This window comes from Tursiops truncatus, chromosome 10 (assembly GCF_011762595.2).
Source record: "Tursiops truncatus isolate mTurTru1 chromosome 10, mTurTru1.mat.Y, whole genome shotgun sequence".
Taxonomy (NCBI): Eukaryota; Metazoa; Chordata; class Mammalia; order Artiodactyla; family Delphinidae; genus Tursiops; species Tursiops truncatus.
The window spans coordinates 67,961,848-67,974,002 of record NC_047043.1 but is presented as its reverse complement, the minus strand read 5'-3'; the positions used below and the strand labels follow the sequence as shown (position 1 = coordinate 67,974,002).

At 45.6% G+C, this 12,155-nt stretch overlaps 1 protein-coding gene across 4 annotated transcripts in view; it reads left to right on the top strand.

Annotated features, from left to right (window-relative positions):
• Positions 1-12,155, top strand: part of CHDH (choline dehydrogenase) — a 76,018-nt gene that overhangs the window by 45,979 nt on the left and 17,884 nt on the right. For all 4 annotated transcript variants that reach the window (XM_019947621.3, XM_073811242.1, XM_019947620.3 and 1 more), the window contains 4 exons: positions 8,165-8,922; positions 9,562-9,713; positions 10,469-10,598; positions 11,586-11,720. In XM_019947621.3, the coding sequence (XP_019803180.1) occupies positions 8,220-8,922; positions 9,562-9,713; positions 10,469-10,598; positions 11,586-11,720 (1,120 nt within the window). In that variant the 5' untranslated portion in view covers positions 8,165-8,219. The remainder of the gene's footprint in view (positions 1-8,164; positions 8,923-9,561; positions 9,714-10,468; positions 10,599-11,585; positions 11,721-12,155) is intronic.

Genomic DNA, 12,155 nt, shown 5'->3' with positions numbered 1-12,155 from the left:
TGCTGTTTTTTGGATGGAATGTCCTATAAATATCAATTAAGTGCATCTTTTTTAATGTATCATTTAAAGCCTCTGTTTCCTTATTTATTTTCCTTTTGAATGATCTGTCCATTGGTGACAGTGGGGTGTTAAAGTCTCCTACTATGATTGTGTTACTGTCGATTTCCCCTTTCATGGCTGTTAGCATTTGCCTAATGTATTGAGGTGCTCCTATGTTGGGTGCATAAATTTTTACAATTGTTATATCTTCTTGGATTGATCCATTGATCATTATGTAGTGTCGTTCTTTTTCTCTTGTAATAGTCTTTATTTTAAAGTCTATTTTGTCTGATATGTGAATTGCTACTCCAGCTTTCTTTTGATTTCCATTTGCATGGAATATCTTTTTCCATCCCCTCACTTTCAGTGTGTATGTGTCCCTAGGTTTGAAGTGGTTTTCTTGTAGACAGCATATATATGGGTCTCATTTTTGTATACATTCAGCCAGTCTATGTCTTTTGGTTGGAGCATTTAGTCCATTTACCTTTAAGGTAGTTATCAATATGTATGTTCCTATTACCATTTTGTTAATTGTTTGGGGTTTGTTATTGTAGGTCTTTTCCTTCTCTTCTGTTTCCTGCCTAGAGAATTTCCTTTAGCATTTGTTGTAAAGCTGCTTTGGTGGTGCTGATTTCTCTTAGTTTTTGCTTGTCTGTAAAGGTTTTAATTTCTCTGTCTATTCTGAATGAGATCCTTGCTGTGTAGAGTAATATTGATTTTAGCTTTTTCCCTTTCATCACTTTAAAATTTTCCTGCCACTCCCTTCTGGCTTGCAGAGTTTCTGCTGAAAGATCAGCTGGTAACCTTATGGGGATTCCCTTGTATGTTATTTGTTGTTTTTCCCTTCCTGATTTTACTATTTTTTTGTGTGTTTAATTTTTGATAGTTTGATTAATATTTGTCTTGGCACGTTTCTCTTTGAATTTATCCTGTATGGGACTCTCTGCACTTCCTGGACTTGATTGACTATTTCCTTACCCATATTAGGGAAGTTTTCAATTACAATCTCTTCAAATATTTTCTCAGTCCCTTTCTTTTTCTCTTCTTCTGGGACCCCTATTATTTGAATGTTGGTGCATGTAATATTGTCCCAGACGTCTCTGAGACTGTCCTCAATTCTTTTCATTCTTTTTTCTTTATTCTCCTCTGTGGTAATTATTTCCGCTATTTTATCTTCCAGGTCAGTTAAACATTCTTTGGCTCAGTTATTCTGCTATTGATTCCTTCTAGAGAATTTTAAATTTCATTTATTGTGTTGTTCATCATTGTTTGTTTGCTCTTTAGTTCTCCTAGGTCCTAAAAGTTTTTTTTTTTTTACATTCCCTTTCTGATATTTCATTTTTAGTGTAAAGAAATGTGGGGAGGGGAGGGATAGTTTGGGAGTGTGGGATTGACATTTACACACTGCTATATTTAAAATAGACAACCAACAAGGATCTGCTGTTTAAAAAAATGCAAACAATTTCTGAATGTTAATCTTGTATCCTGCTACTTTGCTGAATTCATTTATTAGATCTAGTAGTTTTTGTTGAAGTTCTTAGGGTTTTCTATATCTAGTATCATGTCGTCTGCAAATAGTGTCAGTTTTACCTCTTCCTCTCCAATCTGAATACGTTTTATTTACTTTTTTCTTTTCTGATTGCTGTGGCTAGGACTTCCAATACTATGTTGAATAGAAGTGGTGAGAGTGGGCATCCTTGTCTTGTTCCAGATTTTAGCAGGAAGGGTTTCAGCTTTTCACCATTGAATATTATATTGGCTGTGGGTTTGTCAGAAATGGCTTTTATTATGTTGAAATATGTTCTCTCTGTACCTACTTTGGTAACAGTTTTTATCATGACTGGATGTTGAATTTTGTCGAATGCTTTTCTGTATTTATTGAGATGGTCATGTGGTTTTTGAATTTTCTTTTGTTTATGTGGTGTATTACATTGATTGATTTGCATATATTGAACCACCCTTTTGAACTTGGGATGAATCCCACTTCATTGTGGTGTATGACCTTTTTTGTGTGTTGTTGGATTTGGTTTGCTAATATTTTGTTGAGGATTTTTGCATCTATATTCATCAAAGATATTGATCTGTAATTTTCTTTTTTGGTGGTATCATTGTCTGGTCTTGGTATCAGGGTGATGGTGGCTTAATAGAATGTCTTTGGGAGTGTACCCTGCTGTTGAATCTTTTGGAAGAGTGAGAAGGATCACTATAAGTTCTACTTTGTATGTTAGGTAGAATTTGCCTGTGAAGCCATCTGGGCCTGGACTTTTGTTCATAGGGGGTTGTTTTGTTTTGTTTTGTTTTTGTTTGTTTTTACAGATTCTATTTCATTTCTAGTGATCAGTCTGTTCAAATTAACTATTTCTTCTTGATTTAATTTTGGTGGGCTGTATATTTCTAGAAAGTTGTCCATTTCTTCTTGGTTGTCAAATATGTTGTCATATAATTGTTCATAGTATTCTCTTATGGTTTTTTTTTTTAATTAAAAAAATTGTTTTTTGGCCACACCATGCATCTTGCAGGATCTTAATTCCCCAACCAGGGATCAAACTTGGGCCCAGAGCAGTGAAAGTGTGAAGTCCTAATCACTGGACTGCCAGGGAATTCCCTCTCTTATGTTTGTTTGTTTTTTTTTTCTTTCTTGTATTTCTGCAGTATCAGTTGAGATTTCTCCTTTTTTATTTCTTATTTTATTTGGGTTCACTCTCTTTTCTTCTGGTGAGCCTGACCAGAGGTTTGTCAATTTTGTTTACCCTTTCAAAGAACCAGCTCTTGACTTTATTGATTTTTTTTCTATTTTTTTAATCTCTATTTTATTTATTTCCTTCTGCATCTTTATTATTTCCTTCCTTTTGCTGACTTTAGGTTTCGTTTGTTCTTCTTTTTCTGATTCTTTTAGGTGGTATGTTAGGTTGTTTATTTGAGATTTTTCTTATTTTTTAAGGAAGGCCTGTATCACTATGAACTTCCCTCTAAGAACTGCTTTTGCCGCATCCCATAAATTTTGTATGATTGTCTTTTCATTGTCGTTTGTCTCAAGGTACTTTTAAATTTCCTTTTTGATTTCCTTGTTGACCCATTGGTTTTTTAGTAGCATGGTGTTGGTCTCCATGAAATTATTTTTTTCTCATTTCTTTTCCTGTGGTTGATTTCTAGTTTCATGCCGTTGTGGTCAGAGAAGATGCTTGAAATAATTTCTATACTCTTTAATTTGCTGAGATTAGCTTTGTGCCCTAGTATGTGGTCAATCCTAGAGACTGTCCCATGTGCACTTGCAAAATATGTGGGGTTTTCTTTGATGTGATATCCTGAAAATATCAATTAAATCTGTTCTGTTGTATCATTTAGGATCTCTGTTGCCTTATTGATTTTCTGTCTAGGAGATCTGTCCACTGATGTGAGTGGGGTGTTAAAGTCTCTTATTTCATTCCCATCAGTTTCTCCCTTTATGTCTGTTTGTATTTGGGTGCTCCTATATTGGGTGCATATATGTTGACGAGTGTAAAATCCTCTTCTTGTATTGATCCTTTTACCATTATATAGTGTCCTTCTTTATCTTTCTCTGTGGCCTTTGTTTTAAAATCTATTTTGTCTGATATGAGTATTGCAACTCTCGCTTTCTTGTCATTTCCGTTTCCATCCCTTCACTTTGAATCTATGTGTGTCCTTTGCCGTAAGGTGGGTCTCTTGTAGGCAGCATATTGTAGGCTCTTTTTTTTTTAATCCAGTCTGCCACTCTACGTCTTCTGATTGGAGGGTTCAGTCCATTGACATTTAAGGTAATTATTGATATGTATGTATTTATTGCCATTTCAAGTCTTGTTTTCCAGTTGACTCTATGTTTCTTTTTTGTTCCTTTTTCTTTTTGTGGTTTGATGATTGCCTTTTATTTTATACTTGTGTTCTCTTCTTTTTGTTTTTTGTGAATCTATTGTATGTTTTTGATTTGTGGTTGCCCTGTTTTTCAAGTATTTTAACCCCTTCCTATATCTTCTTGCTTTAGACTTATAGTCTTATAGGTTCAAACACATTCTTGAAAAAAAAAACAACTGCATTTTCTTACTCTCCTTCCCCACATTTTATGATTTTGATGTTCTTTTTTACATTTTCATGTTTATCCTTTTGCTGTTCTTTTGTTTATCATCGCTTTCACAAATAGGTTTTCGTTTTTGTTTTTTTCTTTTTGATCTGTATACTGGCTACTTTAAGTGATTTACTTTCCAATTTTGATTTCCTTCTTTTTATATCTTCTTGCTTCTTTTCTATCTAAAGAAGACCTTTCAATATTTCTTTTAGGTTAGGTTTAGTATTGCTGTATTCTTTTAGTTTTTGCTTGTCTGAAAAATTCTTTAATTTTTCTCCTATTCTAAATGATATTCTTGCTGGTTAGAGTATTCTAGATTGCAGATTTTTCTCTTTTAAGGCTTTAAAAATATTTTGCTACTCCCTTCTGGCCTGCAGTGTTTCTGTAGAGAAATCAGCTGATAGCCTTATGGGGTTTCCCTTGTAATTAACTCTTTGTTTTTCTTTTGCTGCCTTTAGAATCCTCTTGTTATCTTTAACTTTTGCCATTTTTATTATCATATGTCTTGGTGTAGGTCTGTTTGGGTTCATCTTGTTTGGGACCCTCTGTGCTTCCTGTACCTGGATATCTGTTTCCTTCTTTAGGTTTGGGAAGTTTTCAGCCATAATTTTTTCATATACATTTTCAATCCCCTTTTCTCTGTCTTCTCCTTCTTCCCTATTATGTGTAGATTGGCACGCTTTATGTTATCTTATATTGCTTTCGTTTTTTTTTTTTCATTTGGCTTTCTGTCTGCTGTTTTGATTGGGTAATTTCCATTATTCTGTCTTCCAGATCATTTATTCTTTCTTCTGCATTATGCATTCTGCTATTCATTGCCTTCAGCTCAGCTTTCATCTTAGCAAATGAATTTTCTAATTTTTCCTGGCTTCTCCTTATAGTTTCTAGTTCCTTTTTTACAGTAATCTGCATTTCTCTGATAGCCTTTCTTAATTCCTTCAGTATTTTCATTTTCACCTCCTTTTTTTTAACATCTTTATTGGAGTATAATTGCTTTACAATATTGTGTTAGTTCACCTCTTTTTTGAATTTGGTGTCTGTTAGACTGAAGAGGTCTGTTTCATTGCTTGTTCCTTCAGGGGAATTCTCTTGGTCTTTTAACTGGTGGTGGTTCCTCTGCTTCTTCATTTTGCTTATATTTCTCTTACTCTGTGAGTTTAGGAGAAACAGTTATCTACCGTAGTCTTGGAGGGCTATTCATATGCGGGAGCGTCCCTATGTGGCATGTGTGGGTTTAATATTTTTTTGGTGTCAGGGCTGTTTTTGGTTTGGATGCTTGCTGTCTGTTTCCTCAGCGTGTACTGGCCGTTATCCCCTTGCCAGGTGTGTGCAGGTGTGTGGCCCACGCGGGCTCCCAGGAAGGCAGGGGCAGTGTTTGGTGCCAAGTCAAGGGACCCTCAGTGGCAGCAACGGTCCATGCCCGTCTCTGAAGTCCAAGGTGGCAACGGTGGCTCGCACCTGCCCTCAGAGTTCCAGTAGGCGGTGCCCTACATGGAGAAAGAAGCTCCTATGGTGGCCCTGCCCCTGTCTTTCACGCCACCCAACAGTAGCGCCTTGCCTCTCTGGCGGGCCCAGGCTTCTTCCCATACTCCCTCAGTTGTGGTGAGCACACCCTGGCCCCCACAGGCTGCCTTGACACAGCCAATCCCAGTCCTCTCCCTGGTCTGACCTGTGAAGCCCAAGCCTCAGCCCTCAGTCCCTGCCACCAGTGAGGGGACTTAGCAGTGCGCAGAAACATTTCCTTTTTCACAGCTCCCTCCTGGGGGCACAGGTCCTGCCCCAATTCCTTTCTCTCTCTCTCTCTCTCTCTCTTTTTCTTTTGTCCTACTCACTGATGTGGAGATTTTCTTGCTCTTTTGGAAGCCTGAGGTCTTTTGCCAGCGTTCAGTAGGTATTCTGTGAGAATCGTTCCACATGTAGATGTATTTTTGATGTATTTGCAGGAGAAGGTGAGCTTCCTGTCCTACTCCCCCACCATCTAGATCCGATCCTGTATTGTAAGTTTTCTGATGAGAAGTTTGCAGCCACTCTTAAATTTATTCCTCTGTACATATGTTTTTTTTTGGGGGGGGGGGCAGCTGCTTTGATGATTTTTTTCTGGGGTTTCCGCAATTTGACTGTGATGTACCTAGATGTGTTTCTCTTTGTATTGATCTTGCTGAAGATGCTCTAAGCTTCTTGAATCTCTGGTGTTTTTGTCTTGCATTAATATTGGGAAAGTCTTAGCAATTATCTCTTCAGATAGCTTTTCTCCCCTGTTCTTTCTCTGTCCTTCTCTGCCTCTCTCCCCTTCTCCCTCTGCTTCTCCTCTCTCCCCCTCTTCTTTTTTCCCTTTATCCCTTTCCTACTTCTGGGACTCCAGTTGTCTATACTTTAGACAGTTTGATATCATCCCATGCTCTCAGTTGCTCTTTTCTCTCTGTCTCCCTCTTTCACTCCTTCTTCTCTTTTTATTTCCCTTTGGATAATTTTTATTAACCTAATGTTCAGTTTCACTTATTCTTTTCTATGTCCAGTCAACTTATTCATTTCTGGTAATTAAATTTTTTTTTTAAATTTTTAGCAGTTCTGTTTGTGCCTTTTTTAATAGTTGCCAACTTTTTGCTGAAATTGCCTATCTGTTCAACATGTCCACCTTTTCAACTAAATCTTTTAAGATGTTAAACTTGGTTATTTTAAACTCTTTGCTTGATAGTTCTAACGTCTGGATGGGTCCCCTTGGTCTGGTTCTGTTAACTACTTCTCTCTTTATAATGAGGCATTTCTTTTTCTTATTTCTGTGTCTATTAATTTTTTTATTGAATGCGTGACCTTGTGTGTACCAGGATAGTAGGAACTGAGGTAAATAGCGTTTATGCCTAGAAAAGGGCATGCGTTTCATTCTATCAGGTCGTTAGTGTGGAGTGTTGAGTCAACCCAGTTGGGAGTTGTGCCGTGGGCTGCTGCTGCCTTGTGCTAGCACGAGGCCTGGAGTGCTGGAAGGTTCTCAGAATTCCTGCTTCAGATTTAGCTTTTAGGAGGCCTTGCTGCCTCTTTCTCCTGTGCCTGCAGGAATGGGGTGGGGTGGGTGGCGTGGAACCTTTCTCTCCACTCTCACCTCTTAGTCTGCCTCCAGTGATAGGCTGCTGCTGTTACTTGATATAGGCTCGTGGAAGGGGTCGAGGGATTTATCAGGCTTTTCCTGAGGTTTTCCAGTTCTCCTGTTGCAACCTCAGTCTTCAGTGGGCCTTGTGTGCCTGAGCCTCATGGGTGGGGCTTTCTCAGAGGTTCCTGTGTCAGTGGAGGTCTTGATGGGATATCTTGACTCTTTTCCACCTCTGTGCACCGAGCATGTTGGGATTAATATGAACATTGTTGGGAAATGAACATTGTTGGGAAAGGATACTCCAGAAGTTATTGGTGTTTGTTAAAACTCCAGCACTCAACAGAGTGATCTTAAAAGATTGTAGCTCTGACCCCATCACCTGCTGAAAAGCCCTCTCATGCCCTCTGGGGCCCTTAGGTCAAAGGCTTTGAGCTCTTTAGTCTCCAGCCTCTCACCCTGACCTTCCTTTGGTTATTTATGTAAGTCTTATCTGTCTCCCTAGTCCCAGACCATCAGTTTTGAGAGCAGATGCCTTGTTTTCTGAGTATTGCTAGAGAGGAAATGGTGCCTGGCACGTGGTAGGGACTCAGCAACTGTCTTACTGTCTTGAACAGATGAGGAGTGAGGGTAAACCTGGAAAGCCCCTGTTTTCCAGCAGGTAGACTCCTGCCCGGCCTCCAGGTTCATGCACAGACGTCACAGGGAAGCCTTTCTGGGGACCTCCCCACTCCAGTGCCCCCAGCCGTGTGCTCGTCGGTCCCACAGGACTGATATTCCTGCTTGTGCTTCCGCTCGTTCCTCCTGGTTCCCCAGGGCAGTGACGTGCCAGCCAGGCCTGCCCCACCCAGCGCCCGGCAGGCACCTGGCAGGCCTGCAGGGGCCCTTTGCTGCCCTAGCTTTGGGCTGATTCTGCAGTGCATGCTGAGTTAAACTTCTCAAAACCTCTTTTTCTGTTTTAGGGAAAGTGAATCGTCACATTCGCCCCGTGGAAGTAAGAGGACTTGGGCTGGAAGCATGTGGTGCATCCTTCGAGGCTGGATGCGAGGGAGCCTGGGCCCATGGGGAGCCCTGGGGCAGCACTGGCCCCGGGGCATCCGTGCTCTGGCCAGCGAGCGCCCCCGGATTGGGGGTGAGTACAGCCACGTGGTGGTGGGTGCGGGCTCCGCTGGCTGCGTGCTGGCCGGCCGGCTCACGGAGGACCCCGACAAGCGAGTGCTGCTGCTGGAGGCCGGGCCCAAGGATGTGTTTGCGGGGAGCAAGCGGCTCCTGTGGAAGATCCACATGCCCGCAGCCCTCGTGGCCAACCTGTGCGATGACAGGTACAACTGGTGCTACCACACGGAGCCGCAGCCGGGCCTGGACGGCCGCGTGCTGTACTGGCCACGTGGCCGGGTCTGGGGCGGCTCGTCGTCGCTCAATGCCATGGTCTACATCCGTGGGCACGCTGAGGACTACGAGCGCTGGCAGCGGGAGGGCGCGGCGGGCTGGGACTACGCGCACTGCCTGCCCTACTTCCGCAAGGCGCAGGCGCACGAGCTGGGTGCCGGGAGGTACCGCGGCGGCGGCGGCCCCCTGCGGGTGTCCCGGGGCAAGAGCGGCCACCCGCTGCACCGCGCGTTCCTGGAGGCGGCGCAGGAGGCCGGCTACCCCCTCACCGAGGACATGAACGGCTTCCAGCAAGAGGGCTTCGGCTGGATGGATATGACCATCCACGAAGGTAGCGCGAGGCCTCCGATCCCCCATCTCCCAGGTTCCTCCTCTAAAAACGAAACGCTGCTCTATCACAGTCCCGACCCTCCTGCCCCCACCTGTCATGGTCAGTAAGTGTGGACAGACTGGGACTGGTTTGAGGTGGAGGGGATATGACAGATTACACTGGCGACAGGCCACAGAATACCATTCAAAGCCAATGAGAAGTGACTTGGAGATGGTGACCCCTTGGGCATCCTCTGGTCCCTGTTGGTGTGGAATGAAGAGGCAGCTCTCCGGCCACACAGCCCCAAGTTTTAAAGCCTTACAGATGGGCGTACTGAGGCACAGAGCAGTGACGGGCCTTGCAGCAGGGCAGAGGCAAGGCCCGGGTGGACCCAGGGCTCTCATTATCAGCCACTCCTGGTCTCTGTCGTCCTGTCAAGGGTGAGGGATGTTTTCCCACCTGCATCCAGGGGCCCCAGGTAGATGTGGATGTCAGCTGGACAGGGTATTTTGGTCTCAGCCTTCCTTCGAAGGCAGAACTTGCACAGTCAGGGGAAGGGCAAATTCCCTCTTTCTGCAGTCCTTCCCTACCTCCCCCTCCATGATAGGTGCCTAGGGAACAGGCTGGGGCTGTGACTGATCTCCTTGCTCTGTCCTGCAGGCAAGCGCTGGAGCACGGCCTGTGCGTACCTGCATCCGGCACTGAGCCGCCCCACCCTCACGGCTGAGACCCAGACATTTGTGAGCAGGGTGCTGTTTGAAGGTACCCGTGCAGTGGGTGTGGAGTACATCAAGAACGGCCAGAGCCACAGGGTGAGTGAATGACCACCACATGGGCAGCTCACATGGCAGGGAGGGAGTGGGCAGTGACCCCGTGGTCATGCTCAGTCAGTGTGGGTGGGTAGGAGTCATGTCCTTGTCTCCACCAACATGATGATAAGGAGTGAGCGGCTGGTGGCAACAGCCTGAAAGACTGTCCCCAAGAGTTGGTGGCCTGGCAGAGGTGAGGAAGCCCCAGTCTAGCCACCTGCACAGGGCCCGTGGTGCCCGGGCATGAGTGCCCCCATGAACCTTTTTCTGCTATTGCCTTCCACACTTGTCCAGAAATTGATAGGTTTATATCAGAGGCTTTAAAAACCGTACCTGTGATCACACTCCCTACTTCTGCACTGTGCTGTTTTCCACTTAGGGGCATGTGGGGATTGTTCTGCATCCCACGTGAAGATGTCGCTCACCATGTGCTTTATTTAAACTGCTTGTTTGAGTGCCTGCTTCTATTTATCTCATTTAAGCTCTAGAGTCCTGTTTTTAAGACCATCGTTACTGTCAGGCTGTTGCAGAATACATCAGAGGATGAACCACGCTTGATTCATGATCACACACTCCCACAGCTGCACGTGTGGGCTACTTTCACCTAGGGGCGCCCTGAGCGTCCTCTTCCCTGCTCCGGAGCCTGTGGGCAGGATCCCCACCCACCATGTGGGTGCGTCATGCCAAGGCCGTATTCTTGGGGTTCTGACTGGCTTTTCTGGGAAAGTGTGAGCTGCATGGCCCCTCGCCTCTTCCAGGCTTTCGCCAGCAAGGAGGTGATCCTGAGCGGAGGTGCTGTCAACTCTCCGCAGCTGCTCATGCTGTCGGGCGTGGGCAATGCAGACGACCTCAAGCAACTGGGCATCCCGGTGGTGTGCCACCTTCCTGGTGAGCTCCCTTCCCCACTGCGCCCCAGAGGTGTCCCTGTTAAATAAAAGTTATTATACTTTATTAGCATGGAGTGGGGAGTGGACAGGAGTCAGGGCTCCTCAGAACTGTCACATTGTTCCCGCGAGCCTGAAGGTCCCCCAGGCCTCGCTGGACTCCTACCCCCAGCGAAACCCCAAGCTTTTGTGTCGTTTTCCTCCCTTCCCCAGACATCCCATCCCTCTCAGTAGCGAGGCACCTCTAGCAGGGAGCATCCGCCCGTAAAGCCCACTGGGCCAGGCTCAGGCAGGTCAACAGGGCAGCCGTGTGGCAAGAGGGGTCCGGGCCTTTGTGTTGTCCATCCTCAGGACACACCAGCTACCCTGACATGCTGTTCATGTTCAGATGGTTCTCCCAGGCCTAATATTTATTTCATAGACTGTTTCTGATGCCCTTTGGAGCCTGTCCCTGTCCCTCTTGCCCTCTCTTATAACTCAAGCTCCCAGAGCTTGAAGTTTTATCATAAGAGGTCTTTGAAAGTGAAGTTTGAAAGTGAAGTTTTATCATAAGAGGTCTTTGAAAGTGACCCGCCCAGTGTCCCGTTTAGCTTGGATGGGCTCATGCTGGGTCTGCACAGCATGACAGGCCTGCTTCCCTCCTTCCCCAGGCCAGGGGTGAGGGTGCAGGGTCAGCCATTCTGGGACAGCTCACTGGGTGGTGCCGGCTGGAGGCGTGGGCACTGCCCCGGCGGAGGGTGCTGGCTTAGCAGGAAGGCACCTGGATGGTTACAGGTGCTGCCCTGGGAGCGAGTGTCAAGGGCAGGCAGCTTTGGCAGCATCCGAGAGGGCCAGACATGGCTGGGAGTGAGGGAGTGGTGTCCCTGGGAATGAGCAGGAGCTGGCCTGGCAGATAAGTGGGTGGAGGAAAAGTTTTCCAAACCAGGGGATGTTGAGAGGCCGGCTAAGCCCCTTTGGGAGACGTTTTCCTAACCACCCCCTCTGGTTTCAGGAGTTGGCCAGAACCTCCAAGACCACCTGGAGATATACATCCAGCAGGCGTGCACCGCCCCCATCACCCTCCACTCAGCACAAAAGCCCCTGAGGAAGGTCCGGATCGGCCTGGAGTGGCTCTGGAAGTTCACAGGTGGGCGTGCTCATCCATGATTTCGGGAGAGATGTTCTGTGGGCAGCACAGCCTCCCTCCTGAGGTGCTTAGCCCAGGCTGTGGCTCCAGATTGCTGGTTCAAAGCTGAGCTATGCCATTTATTTCAGCTCTCTGAGCCTCAGTTTTCCCATCTGCAAAATGGGGATATGCCGTTCCTGTGTGGCAGGTTGGTGTGAGGACCAGACGCGATACACAGGGCCTGCCCGGGGTGACTCTGCAGGGGCTGGGTGCTGCCCTTCCTGATGGATGGATAGGGATGGCCTCATCCTGGACACTGCCTGGGGCCCAAGGGGCCAGGAGAAAATGCAGAGAAAGGGCACTTGATGCTGGACTACAGCTTCTGTTTCTCAGCATTTTCCATGCGGTTTCTAGCTGGGTCTCAGAGTACTGAGTTTGGCCAGGAGGTAGTGCTTC